Source organism: Aureococcus anophagefferens (genome assembly GCF_000186865.1).
Source record: "Aureococcus anophagefferens unplaced genomic scaffold AURANscaffold_5, whole genome shotgun sequence".
Classification (NCBI taxonomy): domain Eukaryota; class Pelagophyceae; order Pelagomonadales; family Pelagomonadaceae; genus Aureococcus; species Aureococcus anophagefferens.
The window spans coordinates 1,880,572-1,905,468 of record NW_008705565.1 but is presented as its reverse complement, the minus strand read 5'-3'; the positions used below and the strand labels follow the sequence as shown (position 1 = coordinate 1,905,468).

The 24,897-nt window shown below is 73.1% G+C and overlaps 6 protein-coding genes across 6 annotated transcripts; 4 read left to right on the top strand and 2 right to left on the bottom strand.

Moving 5' to 3' along the window:
- Positions 1-1,314: 1,314 nt before the first annotated feature.
- Positions 1,315-4,852, top strand: AURANDRAFT_62719 (hypothetical protein; the record flags this gene model as incomplete). Its single annotated transcript, XM_009036925.1, has 4 exons — positions 1,315-2,610; positions 2,758-4,043; positions 4,158-4,485; positions 4,568-4,852. 4 exons carry the CDS (start codon positions 1,315-1,317, stop codon positions 4,850-4,852), a joined length of 3,195 nt encoding a protein of 1,064 aa, XP_009035173.1.
- Positions 4,853-5,000: 148 nt separating this feature from the next.
- On the top strand, positions 5,001-7,841 carry AURANDRAFT_62718 (hypothetical protein; the record flags this gene model as incomplete). The annotated part of the gene is made up of 4 exons (XM_009036926.1): positions 5,001-5,933; positions 6,331-6,987; positions 7,435-7,674; positions 7,776-7,841. The coding sequence occupies 4 exons, from the start codon at positions 5,001-5,003 to the stop codon at positions 7,839-7,841; spliced, it is 1,896 nt and encodes a 631-aa protein (XP_009035174.1).
- A 2,023-nt stretch (positions 7,842-9,864) lies between these two features.
- Positions 9,865-12,144, bottom strand: AURANDRAFT_62717 (hypothetical protein; the record flags this gene model as incomplete). Its single annotated transcript, XM_009036719.1, has 1 exon — positions 9,865-12,144. The coding sequence occupies one exon, from the start codon at positions 12,142-12,144 to the stop codon at positions 9,865-9,867; it is 2,280 nt and encodes a 759-aa protein (XP_009034967.1).
- A 675-nt stretch (positions 12,145-12,819) lies between these two features.
- AURANDRAFT_62716 (hypothetical protein) lies at positions 12,820-15,352 on the top strand (the record flags this gene model as incomplete). The annotated part of the gene is made up of 4 exons (XM_009036927.1): positions 12,820-13,427; positions 14,168-14,306; positions 14,435-14,803; positions 14,987-15,352. 4 exons carry the CDS (start codon positions 12,820-12,822, stop codon positions 15,350-15,352), a joined length of 1,482 nt encoding a protein of 493 aa, XP_009035175.1.
- Positions 15,353-16,510: 1,158 nt separating this feature from the next.
- AURANDRAFT_62715 (hypothetical protein) lies at positions 16,511-17,302 on the bottom strand (the record flags this gene model as incomplete). The annotated part of the gene is made up of 1 exon (XM_009036718.1): positions 16,511-17,302. The coding sequence occupies one exon, from the start codon at positions 17,300-17,302 to the stop codon at positions 16,511-16,513; it is 792 nt and encodes a 263-aa protein (XP_009034966.1).
- Positions 17,303-20,076: 2,774 nt separating this feature from the next.
- Positions 20,077-20,415, top strand: AURANDRAFT_22848 (hypothetical protein; the record flags this gene model as incomplete). The annotated part of the gene is made up of 1 exon (XM_009036928.1): positions 20,077-20,415. A coding segment is annotated over one exon (339 nt), but the record flags the coding sequence as incomplete, so codon positions are not given.
- Positions 20,416-24,897: the final 4,482 nt, after the last annotated feature.

The following is a 24,897-nucleotide window of genomic DNA, read 5'->3' as shown; positions in this document are numbered from 1 at the left end:
GGCGCGTGCCGTGGAGGTACCGGAGCCCGCGCGCGGCCTGCGCGGCCAGCGACGCCAGGAGGCGCTCGTCCGGTAAACCCCCATCGTCCACGATGGCCTGCAAACTGCCGCCGTCCATGTACTCGACCATGAGCGACACCGTCGCGTTCGGCAGGTGGGAAAACGCGTCGTGGAACGCGACGACGTGGCGCCGGTCCGCGCCGCCCTCGCCCGTGAGGCTCTCGTACAACGCGTGGAGCTCGATGACCATCTGCCGCCGCTTGGACCGCTCGACGATGGGGATGGACTTCATGGCGACGAAGCGCAGCTCCTGGAGGTCGAAGGCCTTGTGCACGCGGCCGCTCGCGCCCTGGCCGAGCTTCTCGAGGAGCACGATGCGGTCCGTCATGGGCACCTTGGCCGCCGTCGGCGACTCGGCGGCGCCGAAGGCGGGCAGCTCGACGGCGGGCGCGAGGCCGCTGTCGCGGATTTTCGACGCGACGCCGTCGACGGCGATCGCGCCGGACCGCGTGAAGTAGTAGGACTCGTCGGCGCCGCAGGACACGGCGAGGCCGGGCATCTTGCGCTTCTTCGCGCTGAGGAGCGCGGCCCGCGGCGACGCCGCCGACTCCTCCAACAAATCTTCCACCTCCTCGACCTGGATCCAGTCGTCCTCGTCCTCGTACTCCGCGGCCTTGGCGAGCGACGCGCGCGCGCCGAAGGACCCGCGCCCGCCAAAGGCCGAGCCCTTGAGGCTCAGCTTGGGGATGCGCACCTGGGGCGCGCCGAAGAGGTCCGCCTCGTCGGCCTGCGACGCGAGGAACGACGCGCCGAGCTGCTGGCTCGGCGCGGAGACGCCGACGCGGCCCAGCGGGTTCGACCCGCCGGCGGGCGTGCCCACGTGGCTCGGCAGCGACAGGCGGAAGCTCTGGGCCAGCGACGCGATGGTCAGGCCCGACTCGCAGGAGCCCAGGGCGTACTTGGACGCGCCGTGGGACCGCTTCCAGGAGCCGCGCGCCGGCGACATGACCGACTCTTTGCTGATGCTCACGGCCCGCTCCACGGCGGCGAGCGCCTGGAGCTCCGTCTCCGGCACGCTCGCCGACGCGCCCATGGCGACACCACGCCGCGCGCACTCCCGGGCGCTCCAGGCGGCAGCCCCTCGCCTCGAGCGGCGCTCCGCGTCGATCGTTCGAGTCAAGTTGGTCGGCAACGTTGCAAGTTGAAGCAGGGCGAGGAGCCTGCTCCTCGAGAGCCCGGACGTGCCCGGCCGCCTCTCACGCAGCCGAAGCGGCGCCGTTCCCGCGTCTGTGCGGCGGCGCGCGGCACCAAGACATGTTCGTCGCGCCGCGCCAGAAGCCGACGTGGAGCGAGTGCCGGCCCTGGCGCGACGTGCGCGTGCGGCGCTGCGGGTCCTGCGGCCTGCGGCTCCTGCAGCGCCTCGACCCGGCGCCGGTGGTCTGCGCGACGCTCCTCGTCGTCGAGGTGCCCGAGTCCGTGGTCCTCGAGGAGCTGCTCGAGTCCCTGGAGTGCCGCGACACCTGGGTCGGCGGCCTCGAGCGCGTCTCCGAGATCGGGCGCCTGGGCAGCGCGCGCTACGCGGTGCTCCTCGACGTCGCGGACGCGCGGACGCTCGCGGCGTGCGGCGCGGCGCTCGCGGCGGCGACCGTGCGCGTCGGCGACGCGTCCGCGCCCTGCCGCGTGCTCGCCGTCGACGCGAGCCGCTTCGAGGCCTTTGGCGACGAGGAGAAGTTCGGCGGCGGAGCGGTACGAGAGCTGCCCGCGTGCGGCGCGTGCCTCGACCGCCTGGACCTCGAGGACGCGAGCCTGGGCGTGGACCGGGGCGGCCCGCCGTCGGCGCCCTGGCCGGGGACGCCCTGCGGCGCCTGCGCGGCCGTGGCGCGGCGCGCGGGCGGCCTGGCCGTCGATCGGTGCGGCGTCTGCGGCGACCGGCGGTCCGTGTGGGCGTGCCTCGTCTGCGGCACGCTGGGCTGCGGCCGCTACGCCCGGGAGCACGCCAAGGGCCACTACGCGGCGACGCGCCACGGCTTCGCGCTGGAGCTGGAGACGGGGAGAATTTGGGACTACGTCGAGGACCGCTACGCGCACCGCGTCGACGACGACGACGTCGCCGCGTCGGGTGCGCCCTGCGGCGGCTGCGGCCCCGCGGCGCCGGCGGACCGCAAGTTCGGCGCGCTCGCGGACCACTACGAGCGCATCCTCGAGGCCCAGCTCGCGGAGCAGCGGGCCCACTACGAGGAGCGGCTCGCCGCCGCGGACGCGGCCCGGGCCGCGGCGCTCGCGGCGACGGCGAAGCGCGCCGGCGCCGTCGACGACGCGCGGCGGCGGCTCGACGACGCCAGGGCCGACGCCGCCGCGCTGACGGCGCTCGCGGCCGCGCGGACGGGCGAGCTCGTCGGCCTCCGCGCGCGCCACGACGCGCTCGCGCGGCGGGCGGCCGACGCGCGCGCGCGGGCCGAGGCGACGCGCGCCGCGGCGGACGCCGTGCGGAGCGACACGCGGGACACCATCGAGGCGCTCCGGGCCCAGCTCCGCGACGTCGACTTCGCGCGCCGCGCGCGGAGGCAGCTCGCGGACGAGGCCGCGGACGGCGGCACGCTCCTCGTCGCCGTCGACGACACGCCGCCGAACCGCGGCAAGAAGAAGGGGCGGAGGCGGGGCTAAGCCGCGCGCCGGTTCTGGGCGCCGAAATGTTTTTACGTGCTGGCTTAAGCTTCAATCGGGCTTCAAAATAAAAACGAACGTTAATTTGCGCAGCCCCTCGTGATGGCCGCGGCGTGCCATCCGTCGCGGTCGGCGCCGCCGCCGCCCGGCGCGCCGGCCGTGGCCGTGGCGACGCCGTCGACGTCCGGCATGCAGCGCGCCGAGGACTTCGCCGTGGAGCAGGCCATGCGCCTCGAGCAGGAGGTCATCAACCTCAAGAGCCAGCTCGCCATCGAGCGGCGCCGCGGCCTCCCGGCCGAGAGCGCGAAGCACGAGCGCGAGGTCGCGGCCCTGCGCGCCGAGATCGGCCGGCTCAAGGCGGCGCGCGCCGGCGACGACGAGGCCGACGCGCTGCGGGCCGAGCTCGCGCGGCTCCGGGCGGCGCCGCCCGCGGACGGCGCCGTCGCGGGCGCCGCGGGCCCGCCGCGGGACGCCGAGGACCTGAGCCGCGAGGTGCTCAACGGCCGCAAGGAGATCCGGCGCCTGCGGCGCGAGCTCGAGGACCACGAGGTCTACCGCCAGGTCACGGACGCGGCGCTCGCGCGCGCGCGGTCGGACCTCGAGGCGCTGACGTCGCAGCGCGACGAGGCGCAGAAGGAGGCGCGCCGCGCGACGCGGCTCTACCGCGAGCGGCGCGACCGCGACCGCCGCGCCAAGGAGGACGAGCTGCGCCGCGAGGCCGCGGCGGCGAAGGACGAGAAGCCCGCGGCCGCTCCGAGGGACGCGGGGCCGCGCAAGGTCGTCGTCAAGGTGCGCAAGCAGGGCGGGCGGCCCCGGGCGCCGCCCTGGGAGGAGCAGGCCATCCTGACCGTCGACGCGTCGACCTACGACGACCTGCGGCGCCGCGCGGACCGGGGCGAGGCGGACGCGGCCGTCGCCGCGGCCCGGGCCGACGGCGCCGCGGCGGACCACGCGCGCGAGGTCGCGCGCCTCCACGGCTCCTACCGGGCGGCGCTCAAGGGCCTCGCCCGCGACGTCGAGGCGCTGCGGGAGGCCGACGCGGCCAAGTGCGCGGCCCTCGCGCGCGAGACGGAGACGTACCGGACGCTCCTCGACGCCGCGAACCGCGCGGCCGCGGGCCGGGACGCGTCGCCGGCGCCCCGGGGCGGCCGGAGCCCGCCGCCGCCCCAGTACCCCTTCGTCGGCAACCGCCGCACGCCGCCGCCGGGCCGCAAGCCGGCCTTCGTCGACGACGACGCGGACGAGTCCCCGCGGCCGCGGCACCTCGCGCCGACGGCGTCCGCGCGGAGCCCCTACCTCGCGCCCCAGCTCCGCAAGAAGCCGGCGAACCACCCGCAGAACCGCGCCGCGAAGAAGCGACCAACGAACGGCGGGTTTAAGTAATCCATCGGAGCTCGCGCGGCGGCGCGCCGGCGCCTCGCGAGCGCGCTTTCGGACACATCATCGTGGGGGCTGCCGGGGATGGCATCGTACGTGCAGCCCGACTCGTGGAGGGGCGTGCCCTTGGAGGACTACGCGAGCGAGCAGGCGAAGAAGGGCGCCCGGCCCAAGAGCTCGGTGCTGACGCCCGAGCGCGTCTCGACGGGCCTGAGCCCCGTGCCCGAGGACGCCTCCAGCCGGCAGCTCGACGTCGGACCCGTGGGCGTGTCGCGACCCGCAGACGACGACGACGACGACGACGCGGCCTCGATGCGGAGCGGCGCGTCGCGGGCGTCGAGCGCGACCTACTCCGTGGCCTCGCTGGGCTCCGTGATCTCGAGCGACGACATGGTCACCGTGCGCGTCCGCGAGCGGCGGACGGGCCACATGCGCGAGTACCACGTGAGACGGGGCACGGACGTGAAGGACGCGCGTTCCCGCGGCGTCCGTCGAGTCAGCCGCGCGTGGATCGGCGCCGCCGCAGGTCGTGGCGAAGTACGCGCAGGACAGCGGGAAGACGACGACTCGCATGAAGGCGCGGTACCGCGCGTCGCAGACGTCGCGCCTCGGGCATCGATATCGCGAGGATCTGGGGTCCCTGGGGCGCGGGGGACATCGACAGTCGACGCGCGCGCCCGCGAGGCGGCCCTCGCGGGAGCCGCTCCCCGCGCGGCGGCCCCCGGCGGAGCGGGGCCTCCTGGACACGCTCGTCGGCTACGGGACCACGGTCCTCTCGGCGCTCGGCAGCCGAGGCGACCGCCCGACCTAAGAAACCTCTGCGTTGGTAATTCGCTCGTTTGTTGAAGTTCAACACTTCATATTGAAGAAGGCCGGAGAGCATGGACAAATTGTGCGAGCGCGGGCTGCCATCGTGAGAAGCTGCAACGCACCATTGCCGCTCGGCCGCGCCGCGCGCCATGCACGCGTGCCTGCTCTGGCTCGGCGGCGCCGCCGCTTTCCCCGAGCTCGGCGCCATCTACGCGGCCACGGGCCACATGAGCCTGCTCCAGGCGACGGAGTCCGCCGGCCGCCTCGACACGCCGCACGTCATCATCAACACGCTTTTGCCCGACGACCTGGCCATGTGCAAGCTGCTCAAGCCGAACACGAAGGCCGCGCACCGCTGGGAGTGCAAGGACGTCACGGCGTCCTTCGCGTGGAAGCAGTACCGCGAGCTCACGGCCGACGGCGCGCCCTGCCGCAAGGCGCACGCCCTCGCGCCGAGCCGCTTGCTGAAGATGTTCAGCATCCTGACGTCGCCCTTCAAGGTGTCCATCTTCCTCGACACGGACACGGCGCCGTGCCACTCTCTCGAGACGCTCTACACGCAGCTCCGCGCGACGGACTCCAACGGCCTCCTCGACGTCTACGACGTGCTCATGGTTCCCGCGCGCGAGGCCGTGCGCGCCGGCCCGGCGTCGAAGGCGTCCTGGGCCGAGCCCGCGGCCTGGACGCAATTGAATTCCGGCGTCATCGTCTGGTCGTCGCGCGCGATCACGAAGAAGCTCTGGCAGCGCTGGATCGCGCTCTACTGCAGCGAGTCGTCGACGAAGGACTTCAACGGCGGCGACCAGCACTTCCTCTCCCAGGCGCTGCTCCGCATGGTCCGCGAGGACCGGCTCCAGCTCTACCAGCTCCTCCCGCAGTGGAACTTCCGGAGCTGGCGCCGCCACTTCGCCAACGGCCCCAAGTGCTGCGAGGCGAGGCCCGCCGACGGCGCGGCGACGGACCCCGTGCCCATCTACGTCGACCACGGCTGCCACAAGGACAGCTACTACCTGGGCCTCCCGCAGGCCGCCCACGTCGCCAAGCTCCGGCACAACGCGACCGCGGCCTTCTTCGGGCACATGGTGCGATAAGGTGAGTCGGTGTTTTTTTTTTGGGTAGAAAAGAGGGCTCAGAAGCGTGTGGCTTGGCCCATCGAACGCCTCGAGCTGGTTTTGTTGATGGCAACTTTACCTGCAACTCGTTGGTTGACGCCGATCTTCGAGGTCGAGTCGACTCGAGCCTCGACGAGGACGAGTCGTGCGAACCGGCCCAGCGCCGTGTGCCCTCAGCCGCGGCTCGTCGTGATCGTGCGAACCGCGCGTCGCAGCGCCGAGTGCCCTCAGCCGCGGGTCGTCGAATCGTGCGGGCGTGTGTCCTTTCCACGCGCGCCTCGTTCGCGCCGCGACCGGCATGGAGCGGCGCGCGCGCCGCGACAGCGAAGAGTGTCCAGATGATTTCAAATGCAGCATCACTCTGGAGGTGATGCGCGACCCCGTGCTGCTGGTGTCGTCGGGCATCACCTACGAGCGCTCCTCGTTGATGGAGGCGCTCGAGCGCCGGCCCGGCGTCGACCCGCAGACGAACGCGGCGTTCGACGGGCCGCCGGTCGTCGCGGGCAACATCACGCTCAAGCGCGCCATCGAGGCGTGGCGCAGCCGCCCGGGCCGGCCCGCCGAGGAGAACAGCCCGCCGCTGACCGTGCTCCAGTGGCGCGAGGCCCAGTCGGACCCCCTGGACTGGGTCGCGGACGTGGCGTGGGAGATCGAGGGCGCGGGGTCGGCGGCGGCGCTCGCGGCCACCTCGGAGCTCGTGCTCGCCCCCGAACGGTCGACGCGCCACGACGTCGTCCTCCACGGCGAGTCGACGGCGCTGCTGCCCCTCGTGTCGCGTGGCATCGTCCGGGTCCGCGGCCGCGAGGTGCCCCGCGGCGCGCGCCGCCTCGAGGGCCTGCGGCTGCACCTGCGCACCTCGGGCATGGCCTTCCTCGCCAAGGTCGCGCTCTCGAGCGAGGTCGTCGCGCTCGTGGGCGGCAACGACAACCTGCTCTTCGCGCTCTACGGCGGCGACGCCGCGCGGCAACTGCTGCCGCCGCCGGAGGAGGCCGCGCCGATGCTCTCGCCGGAGCCGCCGGCCGTCGTCAAACCGGCCGCGCCGCCTCCGGCCGTCGTGAAGGCGCGGCCGCTTCCGGCCGTCGTGAAGGCGCGGCCGCCTCCGGCCGTCGTCAAGGCGCGGCTGCCTCCGGCCGTCGTCAAGGCGGCCCCGCCGCGCCCGCCTCCGGCCGTCGCCAAACGGGCGCTCGTTGTCGAAAAGGAGCAGCAACTCGCCGACTCGGAGCGCCGCCTCGAAAAGCAGTTGAAGCAGCTCCCGTCGGGAGCGTCCACCGACGGCAGCCGCTACCCGCCGCCGAGCATGGACGACTCACAGAAGCGCGCCTTTATGAGACTCGTCAAGTTTCTGCACCCATCCCGCGCGACCGAGTTGCGCGACGCTATCACTCGGCGCACGAGCCGCGGCCCCGTGCGTGACGCGGCCTCGTGGGCCCTCGCGAGCGTCGAGCGTTTCCGAGACGAGCCCGACATCAAGGTCGTCCGCGTGCCCAAGGACGTCGACGCGGCGCTCGTGAGGCTCCGCGCGATCCACGAGGTCCGCGTGAGCGACTTTGAGTTGGAGACCGTCCGCGATCTCGTGCTCCTCCTCGAGCCGGACGCCGCCGTCGAAATTGTCCAGGAGCTCTGCGAATGGGAGAACATCGACGACGCCGACAAGGCCCTCGACGACTTGATCTCGGAGCGACTCAAGACCCAGACCGTCGTCTGGCACGAGGTCGCGGCGCCGGCGCCGGCCGTCGACGATGCGCAGCGCGATGCGCAGAAGCGAAGCCGGAGCCGGAGTCCGGAGCGGCGGCGGAGCCGACGGAGTCGCAGTCGAAGCTCGAGCTCGCGCTCGCGGCGGCGGCGAAGCCGGAGCTCGAGTCGAAGCTCGAGCAGTAGTCGCAGCCGGAGCCGGAGCCGGAGCCGGAGCGCAGGCCCAATGCGACGAGCTCCGCCGCCGTCGCGTTTCACGTCTGCTGCGCCTCGTCTTGGAGCGACCGCGTTGCCAGCCCTGGACAGCGTCCACCGTGGCGTCGTCATTCGACTTCTTCCGGGGTTTGGCGCCTTTGTCCGACTCGAAGGGCCCTACGATGATGGTTTGGTCCACGTGTCTCACATCCGCCCGGGCGGCGGTTGGGTTCACGATATCACCGAGTGCCTATCCGTCAACGATCAGGTCTACTGTTCCGTGTTAGGAATCAAGCCCGGCGGCAAGATCGAGGTTTCCATGTCGAATGTCGATCAGAGCACAGGAGCGCTACTTTTTTCGATCAAGGACCGGCTTCCGAATGATGTCGGCGGCCCTCGTGTGCCTCATGCGCCTTCGCTTGTATCGCACGCCGGCGCCATTGATACTCCTGGCCACAGCAGCTATCTGCCTTCAGCACAGCAACCGACGTCGCGCATGTCCTTCGGCTTCGCTCCGGATCGCGAGCTGGGCTTCGATTTCGAGTTCGATAGCGACGTGGGTCGGCTCGTGGTCACGAAGGTTCAGGACGGGTCGCAGGCGACGGCCTGCCCTTTGCTTTGCGCGGGCATGGTGGTGGTCGCTGTGAACGGCTTCGCGGTATCGAGCTTGGACGACTTCGAGTCGCAGATCGTGCCGCTCAGGGTCGCGCTCGAGCGCATCAATATTGCCTTTGAGGAGCGTGGCGCGCCTTCGAATTCTGTCGTGAGCCAATTGAACGTGCCTGCGCTGGACAGCGCGAGCGGAACCGCAGCCGGCGACGCTCTCAAGCGGCAACTCGTCAACGACCTTCACGCGTGGCTCGTTTCGAAGCGCCAGACTTGTATTAACGCTCCAGATCTCGCAGAGTTTCTCTCCGCTCATCCGCAGTACAAGAAAGGTACAGGCATTAAAATCAAGCACACTATCGTCGGCTTTGGTGCCCCCAAGCTACATTGGTCTGAAGATGTTCGAGGATTTGGGCGGATTGAACTCGGCCCCGCACCGCGGCCCTCGGTGGTCGAAGCCAAAGCTGATCTGAGCGAACAGCAAGTACCGCAGCTGAACAGTATCCACCGTGGTGTTATCACAGAACTGCTTCCGAACGTCGGCGCCTTGGTGGCGCTTCGAGGGCCCTTTGGTGCAGGCCTCGTCCCCATGTCTCGGATCGGTCCAGGCGGCACTCCGATGGTCGATTTTGCTCAGCATCTATCTGTTGACAGCGCGGTCTGCTGCTCAGTTTCAGAGATCAACCGATACGGTAAATTTGAACTGACGATGTCGAGTGTCGAGGCGCAAGAACGCCAACTCGTTAATGACCTTCACGCGTGGCTCGTTTCGAAGCGCATGACTGAAGTGTCTTCCTCGGGTCTCGTCGATTTCCTCTCTGATTACCCGCAGTTCAAAAGACATAGCCAATCTGGTTCCATCATCAAGTCCGCTATCGAGCACTGTGGTGAGAGCAAGCTTTATTACGCGAACTCCGACGGTCGACGACCTGGCGCCTCGCGCGTGGCCCTCGTCCCCGGCAGCGGCAGCGTCGTCTCCGCGTCCCCGTCTTCGTCGCCTCGTTCGCCGAGACCCCGCAGCAGCCCGGAGCCCGGGGAGCTCGGCGAGTCCGTGGCACCGGCGCCCGTGGAGTCGCCCGCGCCCGAGGCATCGAAAGTCCAGCGAACGGCGGCACCTCGGCGGCGGGAACGGAGCCCGAGCCCGGAGATCAAGTGCATTCAATGCGGCAAGCTCGGAACGCGGGCGAGTGGTTTCTGGAGCGGGGATTTCTGCGAGGCAGCGTGCAAGGACACACACGAAAGCGCCGAGGAGCGCGAGCGCCGCGACGCCTATGGCGCGGCTATGGCGCGCGAGAGGACCCTGGCTCTAGAGCTCGCTCAGAACCGCTCGAGGGCCGCCCGGTGACTTAAGACTGTACTGTGCCAGCGATCTTACCGATGGCCAGCGGGTAAAAAGGGGGTCGGGGCGCTAGGGACACCGCTCGAGGGAGAAGGCGCCGTCGGCGAACTTGAGCGCGGCGACGATGCAGAGGCCCGTGTCGCGGTCGAGGCCCTTGTTGCCCGGCGCGCGGGCGTAGGCGGCGCGGGCCCGCGGGGGCAGGAGCGCCGCGACGTCGTCGCCGTCGACGGTCCGCGCGAAGGCCGCGCCCGTCGACGCGGAGACCGCGCACACGTAGGCCCGGCGGTCCGCCGGGTGCGCGCGGACCGTGGCGAGGCCGAAGCCCTGGTTCCCGGCGAGGGCCGTGCGCAGGGCGAGGGGCCAGGTGCGCGGCGGCAGGGCCGCGTCGTCCTGATCGCGCCGGAGCGACGCCGCGGCGTCGTCGACGGCGGCGCGGCGCGCGGCCTCGCAGGTCGAGCGGCCCTCCTCGACGAGGGCCCAGGAGCGGTCGCCGGGCGCCGGCGCCGGCGCCTCCGCGGCCGCGGCGCGCGCGCCGGGCGCCCCGAGCTCGGGCGCGGGCGCGGGCGGCGCGGGCAGCGGCGCGCGCGCGGACAGCGCCGACGGCGGCAGCGCGGCCGCGAGCCGCGGCGACGGCGCGCCGACGAGGGGCGCGAGCTGCGTCGCCTTGGGCTCCGCGGGCTCGAGGGCCACGGGCGCCTCGGGCGGCGGCGCGGCGACGGGCATCGGCAGCGGCGCGAGCGCGTTCGGCGGCCGCTGCTCCGGCGGCGCCGCGGCGACGGCGGGCTCCGCGGCGACCGCGGGTTCCTCGACCACGGGCTCCGGCTCGACGACCGGCTCCGGCACGGGCTCCGGCTCCGTGGCGATCTCGACCACGGGCTCGGGCTCGACGACCGGCTCGGGCACGGGCTCCGGCTCGACGACCGGCTCAGGCACCGGCTCCGGCTCGACGACGGGCTCCGGCTCGACGACGGGCTCCGCCACGGGCTCGACGACGGGCTCGGGCTGCTGCTCCTCCTGCTTCTCCCGGGCCGCCGGCGTAGCCGGCGTCGCCGGTTCGAAGGCGTCGTCGTAGTCGTCCTCGTAGTCGTCGACGGCGGGCTCCGCGGCCTCCGCCGGCGGCTCCGCGGCGTCCTCGGCGGCCGCCGGCTTCGCCGCGGGCTCGTCGAAGTCGTCGTCGCCGTAGTCGTCGTCGTCGTCGATGCCCAGGGCGGCGTTGATGCGCGCCATCGTGTCCGCCTCGAAGTCGGCGTCGTCGTCGGCGCTCGCCTCCGGCGCCGCGAGCGCGGCCTTGTCCGGCTCGCGGAGCGACCGCTGGTACGCGGCCGCGTCCTCCGCCGTCGGCTCGTCGTCGCGCGGCGGCGCGGTCATGACCGCGTCGGCCTCGGCCTCGGCGGCCCGGGCGCGCTGGTAGGCCGCGGCCTCCTCGGCGCTCGGCTCGTCGGCCGCGCGCGACGCCGCGGCCGCGGCCGCGCGGTCGCGCTGGTACGCGGCCGCCGCCTCCGCGCTCGGCTCGTCGGCCGCGAGGGCCTCGTCGCGGAGCCGCCGCTGGAAGGCCGCGGCGTCCGCCGCGGTCGGCGCGTCGTCCTTGGGCGCGCCGTCGTCCTTGATGCCCAGCGCCTTCTCGGCGCGCTTGACGAAGGCCGCGTACTCGTCGTCGTCCATGTGCTCGTCGTCGCCGTAGTCGTCCTCCGTCGCCGTGAAGACGGGGATGGACATGGCGACGTCGGAGCCGCGGCGGCCCCGGCTCACGGTGCGCACGACGCCCATGGGGTGGTTCCAGTCGGGCGACCGGGGCCGCTCGTAGCCCTCGGGCTGGAGGATCGCCGGGAACGCCGCGAGGCTCGACTCCGGCGTCTTGCCGCGGCCCTCGCCGAAGCCCGCGGCGGCGTCGGGCGTGTCGAGGAGGCGCCGCGCGAGCTGGTCGTTGACCGTCTGCGACGCCAAGACGAGCGGCGCGTCGTCGCGGCGGAACGGCTCGGTCCGCGGGCGGCCGTCCGCGGCGGGCAGGCCGCGCCGCGGCGTCTCGAGGCCGCCCAGCGCCGCGGCGAGGTCCGACTTGGCCTTCGAGGGGTCGCCCTTGCCGCGGGAGATCGTCGACTTGCGCGCGCGCGTCGTCACGCGCCGCGCGTAGACGGACTTGCGCGCCTGCGGCGTCTGCGTGGGCACGGCCGGCGGCGCCGCGGACGCCGACCCGGCGGAGACGGCGAAGGACTGGAGGCTGCCCTGGGTCAGCGACGGCCGCTCGAGGGAGAAGAGGCGCGCGTCGTCGTCGTCGTCGCTCCCGCGGCCGCCGCCGAAGACGGGCGACTTGGGGTCGGGGCTGCTCGCGTAGGGGCTCGGCTTGAGCATGGACTTGCGCACGCGGCTCGGCCGGCCCAACGGCGACGGCGTCGGCAGGTCCACGGCCACGCTGTAGACGCGCGCGAGCTGCTTCTCGACGCCGACCTGCTTCGTCGACTGGCGCCGCGTGGACCGGCGCGCGGGCGCCGGGTTCGCGGCGGCGGCCGGGCCGGGGAGCGCGCCGCCGGGCGTCCGCGCCGAGGCCCGGTTCGGGCTCCGCAGCGACGCCCGGTTCGGGCTCCGCAGCGACGCGCGCGACCCGCCCTGCGACCGCACGGACGACCGCACGGACGCGCGCTGCCCGTTGTCGAAGCCCCGGAGGCTGCCGCGCGTCGACGCCCGCGCGAGGGACGGCCGCCCGGAGCTCGGCGGCAGGAACTCGAGCGAGTTGCCGCTGAAGGACGGCCGGTGCTTGTAGTCGTCGCCGTCGCGCCGCGCGTCGCTGTCCTTGCCCCGGCTCGGGGGCGGCCGCTGCCACGTCTCCATGTCGCCGAGGATCGCCGACAGCTGCGCGTCCATGCCCATGGCCGGCGCCGTCGTCTCGCCGCCGCGGCGGCCCGCGCCTCACGGTCGGGCTGCCGAAGCCCCAGCGCTCTCCGACGAGGTTCAACCGAAGGATACTTAAAAAACTCCTTGACCATTGCGGCCGGTCGAGCCGCGGGCTGCCTCCACAGTTTGGCAATGATGTCGACGCCGGCGTCGCCGGAGCCGAGCGGCGCGCCGCCCTTCGCCTACGACGGCGGCGAGCCCTTCACGCCGACGAGCTTCGCGTCGCCGCAGCCCGAGGACTTTGACATCGACGCCATGGACGCCCAGGAGCAGGCGTACCAGCGCGAGCAGCAGGAGATCCAGGCCGCCATCGCCGCGGCGGCGGAGCAGCAGCAGGAGATCTCGAAGAAGCAGGTCATCGCGTCGTTCCGGCTCCTCTTCACGCGCCGCGCGGCCAAGGCGCGCGACGTCTGCCAGGGGTTCCGCGCCTTCAAGTTCGGCTGGCTGCTGGATCGCACGGAGCGCGCGGCCGCGCGGTCCGCGCGCCTGATCAACGAGGCGTTCCTGCGGCGGGAGCGCGGCCGCGCCTTCCTCCGGCTGAAGCGGGCCACGGCGCTCGTCGGCGCGCTGCGGCGGCTCCTCCACCGCAAGGCGCGGCTCGCGGCGCGCCTCGCGGTCCGCCGCTGGGTCTGGTTCGCCGTCGCGCGCCACGGCCGGCGCGGCCTCGCCCGGCGCTGCGCGCGGCGCTACGGCCTGCGCGCGCTGCGACGAGTCTGGGGTTCCCGGCTCCTGCCCTGGTTCCGGTTCGAGCGCTCGCCGGCGTCCTCGACGAATTCGCGGAAAGAGCAAACATCGGCGCGCTCGGTAGGCGCTCGCGGCGCCGCGCGCTCGCGGCGGCGGCGGCGGCGGCCGCGCGGGGCGCGTCGCGCCGCGCCTGGGCGGCCTGGGCGGGACGCGTGCGGCGGGGCCGCGTCGCCGCGGCCGTCGCGACGGCCGCGGGGCGGCGACGCGCGGTGCGCGAGCGGCGCGGCGCGTTGCTGCGGTGGCGAAGCACCGTCGCGGCGCTCGGCGAGGCCGAGGCGCTGGCCACGCGCTCCGGCGAGCTCGCGGGACGCGGTGTCCCGCGTGGCGATTTTCGGCGGGGAAACCGACGGCGCTAGGCGGGCCGCGTCCAGCGCAACCTCGACGGCGCGGCGACGCGGCGGCGCCTCGCGCGGGGCGTCCGCGCGTTCCGGCGGCGGTCCGCGATCGCCGACGGCGAGGTGGCCTTCCACGGCCGCTGCGAGGTCCGCTGCCGCGCCGCGCACGTCCCGGCGTCCCGGCCGCCCGGGCCTAGCCGAGACCCACGTCCCGGCGTCCCGGCCTGGAGTCGCTTACCGCGAGCCCGGGCCTCGCCGAGACCCACGTCCCGGCCGGGGAACCGACGGCACTCTTCGTAGGCACCTCCGCGCTTGGCGCGAGACGGCGGCCCAGGACAAGGCCATGCGGCTGTCCGCCGTCCCGCGTCCGTCGCCCCGCGGCGCGCGCGCGAGCGCGCCCGCAGGTGCCGCCTGCGAATGGGCCTCGCGAAGCTCGGCTCCGAGCGGGACCGGCGCGCCGCGGGGCGCCGGCGGCGCGCCGCGGGCGCGGACCGGCGCAAGGCGCGGCTCCTCAAGTGGGGGCTCGGGAGCCTGACGCACTCCGTGCGCCTCGCCGGCCGCCTCCGCGTCGCGGCAGCCTTTGCGACGACGGCGGCGGCCCTCGACCTCGCGACGGCGCGGGAGCGGCGTCGTCGTGCGTTGTCTTGTTGGGAGCGCCCCCCCTCGCGCAGGCGCGGAAGCTCGCCGCGGACCGCGCGGCCCGGGAGCGGGCGGACGCGCTCGCGCGCGCGGCCGAGAGCGCGGACGTCCGCGACCTCGCGACGCACGACCGCGTCGCCGCGGAGCGCGCGCGCCTCGGCGCCGTGCTCGACGTCGTCGCCGCGGCGGGCGAGGCCGCCGCGGCCCGCGGCGCCGCGGCGGCGGCGGCCGCCGAGGCCGCGGCCGCGGCCGCGCGCGGCGCCGTCGGCGCCGTCGACGCCGCGGAGGCCCGCGACGCCGCGGAGGCCGCGGACGAGCGGCGCCGGGACTCGGAGCGCGACGCGGCCGCGCGGCGCCTGCGCTGCGACGAGGCCGAGGCGTCCGCCGAGCGGGCCGACGAGGTGGGTGCCTGTGTGGAAATCAACCGCTGGTTTGGGACGTCCCGACCAAACTTTAGCTCGGTCAATTCGAAGTCGATTCGGCTCACTTTTGGACGAATCGATTGCTCTCATCGAAGCACAGCCGAACAATTCGTTCAATTACGCGCACATTGAAGTCGGGTTGAAGATTTGATTTCCACGCAGGCGCGCGCGGACGCGGAGCGAGCCAGGGACGACGCGGCCGACGAGGCCTTCTGGAGCGACGACGCGACCAAGGCCGCCGACGCGTCCATCAAAGCCGCGACGTTCCTGCGGCACCGCGGGAACCTGCGGCGCGCCGCCGTCGCGGCGTGCGCGCGGGCCTACCACGCGACGGCGCTCGCCGCTGCCCTCGCGCGGCGCGCGCTCCTCCACTGGCGCTGTCAGGCCGACGCGCGGCGGGCCAAGGCCATCGTCGCCGTGCGCCTGCTCGGCCGCTGCCGCCTCCGGAGCCGCGCGGCCCACCGGGCCTTCGCGCGGTGGCGCACGTGGACGGAGTTCGCCGCGAAGCGCCAGGTCTTCCCTGCGTAGAAATCAAATCTTCAACCCGACTTCAATGTGCGCGTAATCGAACAAATTGTTCGGCTGTGCTTCGAGAACTCGACGAGAGCAATCGATTCATCCAAAAATCAGCCAAATCGACTTCGATTTGGCTGATTTCAAAGTTTGGTGGGGACGTCCCAAACCAGTGGTTGATTTCCACACAGGTCTTCCTGCGGTCGGCGACGAAGCTCGCGGACCGGGCGCACGGGGCGTCGCGGCGCGCCGGGCTGACGCGGGGCTTCCGCGCCGTCGGCGCGCGCGCGCTGCGGCGGCGGCGCGACGCGAAGAAGCGCTTCGCGCTGAAGTTCGTCTCCCGAAACCGCCGCGCGACGCGCGCGAGCCTCGGCCGCGCGCTCGCGACCTGGCGCGCCGCCGACGCGCTCTACCGCGCGCTGCCGACGCTGCTGCTGGGGCGCCTCTGCCGCCTCGGCGCGCCGCGGCGAGGCGAGATTCCGCGGCGTCTTTCGTTTCGCGGTCGGTTTCGATTTTTTTTTCAACGACAGGCTTCGACGCGATCCGCGCCGCGGGCGACGGGCGGCGGGGCAAGCTGCGGAGGCGCGGAGGCGGCGTCGCGAAAGGGTGCCCCAACTTCAAAGGCTCCTATCTCGGCCGTTTTCCACTCGTTTCGGCTGATTTACGCTCGTTCTCCCGTCGCTCGCTCCCGACGCCGACGTCGTAGGCTCCGCGCGTTCTTCGTCGCCTGCGACCGCGCCGGCGGCACGGGCGACGCGTTCCGCACGTGGCGGCGCCGCGCGGACGTCCGCGCCCAGGCCGCGCACGACGCCGCGGACGCGTCCGACGACCTCTGGCGGCTCCGGGACGCGCGGCGGTCCGAGCACGTGCGGAGCTTCCTCGCGGCCCGGCGGCCGGGCCTGCGGGCGACGCTCGGCGCCAGGGGCGCCTTCGAGGCTTGGAGGGGGCTGCTGCTCTGGGGCCGCGTCGAGGCCGCGAAGGCCGCCGCGGCGAAGCTCAACGACGAGAAGGCGCAGTTGTTGTTGTTGCAGAGCCTTTGGGCGGCGCGGCTGCGGGACGTGGTGGGGGTGTAAAGAAATTCTGCTTACTCCTCGCCCGCCCGATTTGGGATCGGTGGGGCGCCCGTCTGAGGGGTATTGGGGGCTGAGGGAGGGGGGATGGGAGGCGGCCGCCCTACTCCTGGCGCGGGTTGGCGGCGGCCTGGAGGTCCTCGGTGATGTGCTCGCCGTCGGGCTTCTTGATCTTCCGCGTCGCCCGCTTGAACGTCTCCTTGTTCTCGATCTTGGCGTCGAAGGGGCCGTCGCCGCCGCCGGAGGAGCCGCCGCCGGAGGAGCCGCCGCCGCCGCCGAGGCTGCCGCCGAGGATGTCGGCCTCGGGGCCCTTGTACGTCTGCAGCCCGAGGAGCTGCTGCTCGCTCTTGTTCGCGAGGTCGAAGATGAGCTGCGACGGCGACATCTCGCCGAGGCGCGCGAGCCACGCGCTCGTCTGCGCGGGGCGCAGCTTCTCGAGGCGCGCGAGCGCGACGCGCGCGTTCAGCAGCTGCTTCTGGAGGTTCGCGTGCTTGACCTCGCCCTCGAGCGTGATGTTCTTCTCGGCCGTGAGCTTGCGGTCCATGGCCTCGGCCGTGGCGATCGAGTTCGTGATCTTGACCATGGCGCCGGCGATGATGTCGACGCTGGACAACGTGTGGTCGCAGATGTCGAGGGCGGCGACGATCATGCCCGCGCCCGCGCCGGTCGAGAGCGGGTGCTGCGCGATCTTGCGCGCGAGCTTGCGCTGGCCGTCGTTGATGATGGCCTCGAGGTCCGGCGTCACGATCACGATCTTCGCGGGCGCCGTCTTCTGCTTCTTGGCCGGCGGCGGCGGCACGCCCTGGGGCGTCGCCTCGGGCTCCTCGGCCTCGGCCTCGGCCTCGGGCTCCGGCTCCGCGGGCGGCTCGTCGATCTGCTCGTGGGGCTGCTGCATTTTGACCTGCGCGGCGTGTGTCAAGGGAGGCGGGAATGGAGGGGAAAGCACGCGCGCAGCGGCGACGGACGCGGGCGGCGCGCAGTACAGGTCGTGGCCAGCGCAGTTTTTTTGAGGCTTGTCGAGAGAGTTGGACGCCAGCACAGCACCATCAAGCCTGATTCAAGGCCACGTCAACTATACGGCACCATCTGGCTGGGGCCGCGGTCTGTCGTCGCGCTGCGATGTGTCTCGGAGCGCGCGCTGCCTGCGGGCGCAGCATTCTCGTGTCCGTCGCGGAAACGATTGGCGCGACGAGCAAAACGCGGCGCGCCGCTGCAGAACGGCGCAGAACCGCCAAATTCCCACATCTGAGCCTTTGCGGCAGCCCGGCCCGGGGCAGCCCGGGCGGCGCCGCGGCGCGGCGCGCGGCTAATTCGTCGAGGAGACGTACGCATGCGATGGTTCCGTGCGCCGAGCGTCGATAAACGACGCGGAGACGTGTCGTGGGCCCGCCCCGGGCGTCGTTCCGACGCCGCGGTAATCGACGCGGAGCTCCGCCGCTGCCGGCACGCGTCGCGGGCGACGAACGACATGCTCGACACCTCCAACACCGTCGGGGGCGTCGACCGCGACGCCTGCGCCTGGGACGCGTCGCAGACGAGCTAGGCCTGCGGCTACGCGGACCTCGACGGCCGGGACCGGCGCAAGGACGTGCTCGAAGCGTTCCCGAACCTCGACGACTGGGACGCGTCGCAGCGCAAGGACGTGCTCGACATGTTCCCGAAGCTCGCCGACGTCGACGACTGGGACGTGTCGGAGATGACGGCCGCGGAGAGCGTTCGACGCATGTGCCAGGCCGTCGACGGCGGCGCGAACCTCGAGCACGCCGTCCGCGACGACCCCGCGACGATCTCGTTCGTCGCGGGGGCCGACGCCCCCCCCGCTACCCGGTCCGCTTCGCGGGCCGCGACGTCGTCTTCGAGGTGCGCGCGCCCTACGCCATCCCGAAGCGCAGCCTCGTGACGGTCCCCAAGGCCGACTGCGCGCGCGTCCCCGCCGCCTAAGGTCTTAGTCGCAAGCTCGAGTCGCCCGCAGGCCCGGCCGCCGGGCCGCGAGGAAGCTCCGCGCGCGCTCGGACCGCCGCGCGTCCCGGAGCCGCCGGAGGTCGTCGGCCGCGTCCGCGGCGTCCGCGGCGTCGTGCGCGGCCTGGGCCCGGACGTCCGCGCGGCGCGACCGCGTGTGGAGGGCGTCGCCCACGCCGCCGGCGCGGTCGCACGCGACGAAGACCTCGTGGGAGTCGTCCTCGGACGCGTTCCGGCCGTCGACGACGTCGTACACGTTCGCGCCGGGCGTGAAGGTGTAGCCCGTGTTCACCGACGAGATGTCGCAGCAGCAGCCGACGGCCTGGACGTAGCCGTCGGCGTCGGAGAACGCGTAGCCCGCGCCCGTCGCCTACAACGAGTTCCAGCCGTCGACGACGTCGTAGACCTTCGTGCCGGGCGTGAAGGCGTAGCTCGTCGCCTACGACGCGTTCCAGCCGCCGGCGGCCTCGTACATGGTCGCGACGCCGTCGAAGATGCGCTGCATATCGTCGTCTGCTGCGACGCGTCCCGGCCGCCGACGCGCTCGCTCGCGCTCGCGGACGGGGGCGTCCTCGAAGTACTCGCCCGTCGACCTCGACGCGTTCCAGCCGCCGCCGGCCTCGTAGACGCTCGCGACGTAGTCCGTCGCCGACGACGTGTCCCAGGCGTCGAAGGCCTCGGTCTCGACGCCGTCGAGGAGCATGCCCGTCACCTCCCAGCCCGCTGGTGTTGCTGAGCGGGCGCCGTGCTGCGCGCGCCGCGATGCTCCGGTCCGCGCGGTCCGAGGCGCGCCCGCGGTCGAACGTCCGCACGAAGTCGATCGCCCGGTCGCGCTGCCTGCGCGGGCAGCGCGTCGGGACGGGGCTGCTGCCGCACGAACAGCACCCGAACGTCATCTTCGGCGAGTTGCATGTTTCTCCCAGCTCTGCGGTGGCAATGCTCGAGGGCTTCGACCGCTTCGGCCGCGGCGTCTGGGAGACGCCAGCCGCGCCCGCGGAGCCGCCGGTGCACGCCATCGTCCCCGCGTACCGCGGCGCGTGCGAGCGCGGCGCTGACCCGCGCGCGCTATTAGCCCGCGTGTTGCGGATGATCCGGATCGCGCTGGCGATGGACTCCATCCTCGCCTGGGGGCGCGTCGGCGGCGCGGACCGCGCGCTGACGGCGCGCGGCGCCTACGACGCGCCGCTGATCGGCGCGCTGAGGGCCGGCCGCCTCGACCTCCTCCAGTCGGGGGGGTCGTGGGAGGTCGGCCCGGCGGCGGCGACGCGCGTCGACCGGAAGATCAGGATCTTCGGCGACGTCGCGGCGCCCGCGCTGACGCGCGCCTTCGGCGCCGACGCCGGCGCCGCGCCGCGGCGCGCGTCGACGACGTGCGTCCTCGACGACGACGACATGCCCAAGCAGTCCTCCTTCCGCCTCAGCGAAGAGGCCCTCCGCATTCTCCACGACAACCGAGCGTCGACGTCCTCGGTCTCCGGCGAGCCCCCCGCGCTGACGGTCTTCGGCGTCGACGCCGGCGACGCGCCGCGGCGCGCGTGGCACGCGTCGACGACGTGCGCCTTCGAGGACGAGGACGACGACGAGGACGACGACCACAACAACGTAGCGAAGCGCGCCGCGGCGCTCGACCGCGTCGCGGCCTGCGTGCCCCTGACGCTCAAGGGCGTGCCCCACCTCGACTACTACGAGGCGATGGCCTACGCGAACGCGATGGGCCGGGCGGGCTCGTTCGCCAGGACCACGGACGACTACCGCAAGGCGTGCCTGTCGTGGTTCGTCGGCCGCGAGCGCGGCGCGGTCTTCGTGCCGCGCGCCGCGGCCGCGGCGCCGTACCGCGGACCGCGCTCCTTCCTGGAGCTCGAGTTCGCGGTGCGGTACCTCGGGCCGCCCGCGGACGACGACGACGAGCGCACGGGCCGCTGGAGCGCGGACGAGAAGGCGCTCTTCGTCGACGCTCTCCAGCGCTACGGCCGGCACTGGAAGCGCGTCGCCGAGCACGTCGGCACGCGCACGCTCGCCCAGGTCCGGTCCCACGCGCAGAAGTACCTCATGCGCCACCGCGAAGCCCGCGAGGCCGTCGACGCCATCGTCGTCCGTGCGCCCGGCGGATACCGCGAGCGCGCGGCGGCGCGCCTCGAGGGCATCTGCGGCGCCCACGGCATCGACCGCTTCGCGCGGCCGTCGGCCACGGCCGCGGACGAGGAGGCCTGGCGCGACGAGGAGTTCGCGGCAATGGTCGCGGCGCTCGAGGCGCTCGAGCGCCCGGCGGCGCGCCTCGAGGGCATCTGCATCGACCTCGGCATCGACCGCTTCGCGCGGCCGTCGGCCACGGCCGCGGACGAGGAGGCCTGGCGCGACGAGGAGTTCGCCGCCGTGAAGATGCTCGCGGCGCTCGACGAGCCGCCCGCGAAGCGGCGCCGCGGCGCGGCGCGGTCGCTCGGCTCCGCGGCCGCGGCCCCGCGGCGCGGCCGCGTCGTCACGGTGCCGCCGGGCACGAAGCCCAACAGCGTCATTCTCGTCAACATGGGCTGCCACGGGCGCTACCGGGTCGGCGTGCCCGAGGGCGCCGGCCCGGAGCTCGACATCGGCGCGAACTTCGAGTACGCCGTCCGCCACGACCCCGCGACGTGCTCGTTCGTCGCGGGGGTCGACGCCGCCGCGGGCGCCGCGGTCCGCTTCGCGGCCCGCGACGGCGTCTACGAGGTGCACGCGCCCTACGCCATCCCCAAGGGCGGCCTCGTGACGGTCCCGAAGGCCGACTGCGAGCGCGTTCCCGCCGACGCACCGCCCGCGCTGGCGCTGGGCCGGCCGCGCGCCCTCGGCGCCGACGCCGGCGCCGCGCCGCGGCGCGCGTCGACGACGTGCGTCCTCGACGACGACGACGTCCACGAGCCCGCGGACGACGACGACGGCGAGCGCGCGGCGGCGAGCGGCCGTTACTGGGCCGCGGACGAGCACGACCGCTTCCTCGACGCTCTCCAGCGCTACGGCCACCTCCGGAGGGGCGGCCACCGGGACTGGTCGAAGATCGTCGCGCACGTCGGCACGCGCACGCACGACCAGGTCCGGTCCCACGCGCAGAAGTACAAGGGGCGGTCGTACCCAGCGCGCGACCGCGCGCGCGAGCGCATCGAGCGCCGCGTGCCCCTGACGCGCGAGGGCGTGGACAGCCTCGACTGGAACGAGGCCTGCGAGTACGCCAAGTCCATGGGCGTGTCCAAGAAGATCCACACGACGCGCGACGCGTACCGCGACGCGTGCCGGTCGTGGTTCGACGGCCGCGAGGGCGAGGCCTTCGTCCCCGGGCGGTCGGTCCGCGGGCGCCTCGGCGGCGCGGCGCGGCCGTCCGCGCAGCAGCTCGCGGAGCCGCCGTCCGCGGAGCCGCTGTCCGCGCAGCACTCCGTCCGCCTCAGCCCGGAGGCGCTCGGGCTCCTCGACGCGCGCGTCCCCGCCGCCTAAGGTCTTAGTCGCAAGGCCGAGTCGCCCGCAGGCCCGGTCGCCGGGATGCGAGAAGGCTCCGCACGCGCTCCGACCGCCACGCGTCCCGGAGCCGCCGGAGGTCGTCCGCGGCGTCGTGGACGACCTGGTCCCGGACGTCCGCGCGGCGCGACCGCGTGTGGAGGGCGTCGCCCACGCCGCCGGCGCGGTCGCACGCGACGAAGATCTCGTGGGAGTCGTCCTCGGACGCGTCCCGGCCGCCGCCGACCTCGTGGACGTTCGCGGCGCCGACGACCTCGTAGAGGTTCGCGGCGACGGGCGCGAAGCCGTAGCCCGTGTTCACCGACGAGACGTTGCAGCAGCCGCCGGCCTGGACGTAGCCGTCGGCGTCGGAGAACGCGTAGCCCGCGCCCGTCTCCTACCACGCGTTCCAGCGGTCGACGACGTCGTAGACGTTCGCGGCGACGGGCGTGAAGGCGTAGCCCGTGTTCACCGACGAGACGTTGCAGCAGCCGACGGCCTGGACGTACTGGACGTAGCCGTCGGCGTCGTACGCGTAGCCCGCGCCCGTCTCCTACGACGCGTCCCGGCCGCCGACGACCTCGTAGATCTTCGCGGCGACGGGCGCGAAGGCGTAGCCCGTCGCCTACGACGCGTTCCAGCCGCCGGCGGCCTCGTAGACGCTCAAGACGTAGTCCGTCGCCGACGACGTGTCCCAGGCGTCGAAGGCCTCGTATCCCAGCCGCCGATCAACCTGTCGAGCGGCATCGGCAGCGGTCTCGCGCGCGTGCCCGCGTGATTCGGCAAGATGTGCGACGCTTGCGGACTGATGGGTGAACGCGTCGGGCAGCACGAGTAGGCGCGGAGTGCGTGCACCAGCGCGCGCGCACGACGGCTTCGGCTGCAGCCGTGCTATGCTCTCATCGCGCCGGCCGAGCCTCGCCGGGGTCCCAGCAAGCTTCGTCGATCGTTCGCCGACGGCGCGCGCGCGCGCGCCGCAGCCGTGGCTCCAGAGCTTCGCCATCGTAGACGGCTGCGCCGCACCTCGTCCGCGGCGCGCTCGCCCGGGACTAGTCGGCTGCCGCCGACGCGTCTTCCGCGCAGCATCGCGCGCGGCTGGTCGACAGGCGGAACGACTCGGAGCGCGCCGAAGTGTGGCGTGAACAGAAGCTCCATCGCGAGGCAGCCGTGAAAGCCCAGCTAAAAGCAGATGATGAGGAGCGCCTCGCCCCGCGCGGCCTCGCGCACGGCCGGGCGGAGCTTGTCGAGCACGATCACGAGCCATGCACGCAGCCAATGAGTCAGTGAGCGCCGGGGGCCGGGCGGCCCGCGATGCCCTCCGCAAAGTCGCCTAATTTATGTTAAATCGCGCCGACCTACCACGTGCTCGGGCCGTAGGCGTGCCGGCTGGCATCGGCGATCGTCAACTCCTGCAACCGTGAGCAGGTCCTACGAAGCAGGTCGAAGCACGTCTCGACGGTCGTCGTCGGCGTCTTTCGAAATTCGCGCGCCTCGTATCATACGAACACGATCTTCAAGCTCACTGCCCCGAAGATTGTGGCGAGGCCGCCTGCTGCTCGATCTTCGTTGCTTGAATGTTCGCGTCACTGAGGAAGGCGACAGCCACCGGTTTTGTCGCCGTGCACAGGTTAAAGGTGAGGCCACGCTCCCGCTACAGAATTTAGATCGGACACCGCATAGCCGCCTCCGCGCCAGCTGCCGTGACGACTGGTCCATCACACCAAGAAAGGAGCGACACAACGAGCGGATCTCACTCGCACATCTCTCTGACACCTACGATCTCGCGGCCCAACGAGTTTCGCGCCGGAACTGCCATGAACGAGTCCGAAATCATCGACCTGTCGGCCACGACGCGCAAGCGCGGCTTAGCCGACCTCTCCCAAGACGAGCGCCTGCAGCGGTCCCGCGAGCGGAACCGCGAGCACGCGCGGCGCACGCGGCAGCGCAAGAAGGTCCGCACCCGCGTCCAATGGAAACGCGCGCGATCGGGCCGAGCGGATGTTTCGAACCGACACTCGCCCGTTCGGGCGCGCCCTTGCTGGACGCAAGAGGTCGAGGCCCTCTTTGATCGGGCGCGCATCCTTGTCGGCGCGCTCCGCCCGCGCGACCCGCTGCCCCCGCCCCACCACCACATCTGAGCCCGCGTTTCCCGAAAACGTCCCCTCCGACATTCGCACCGACTCAGTCGGAATTCAACCTGCAAAACACGAAAAAACTCCTAGGCCCAGCTCCAGACGCTCCAGTCCCGCGTCCAGGAGCTCCAGGACGAGGGCGCGCGCCTCGAGGCGGCGCTCCAGGATTGTAGTACGGCGAACATCCTCCTCGGCCTCAGCAACCCGGCCATCGCGCGCCCCGTCGCGGCGGCCTTCGCGCGGGAGCGCGTGACCAACTCGGACCTCGCCGCGGCCATGAACGAGACGGAGGACGAGCCCTCGAGCCCGCGGAGCGCCTTCGGCGAGCGCGACGACGACGAGCACACGGTCCGCGCCGTGAGCCGCTCCACGTCGGCCGCGTCGGACCGCTTCGACAACCAGGACGCGTCGTCGTCCGACGGCGCGGACGAGCCCTGCGTGGCCTCCGCCAAGGGCGCCCTCGGCGCCAAGCCGACGATCCACTGGAAGAACGGCTACACGCTCGACGGCGACGGCCGCCGCCGGGACCTGTCGCCGGGCGAGCTCGACCAGATGCGCCGCGAGCGGAACCGGCTCCACGCGAAGATGACGCGGGACCGCAAGAAGGTCTACATCGAGACCCTGAGCCGCGCCGTCGCCGACCTCGAGGACGAGAACCGCCGCGTCCGCGAGGCGCTCGCGCACCAGCTCAACGCGACCGTCGTCGAGCCCGAGCGGTACCTCGGCGCGCTCGGCGTCGACGACGACGACGGCGTCGCCCTCACGTCCTGCTAGGCGGGGCCGCAAGCTACATAGCACCCGCCGCGGCGCCCCCCCCGAAAAGCCCCCGAAACACGCCATCGACGACCACGTCTCCATCAAAGCCTCCCGCGAACCGCGCAGCCGCCGTCGGCCGCCTCGCCCCTCCGCCGGACCGCCGCCGCAGCGCGGCGGCCCGCGC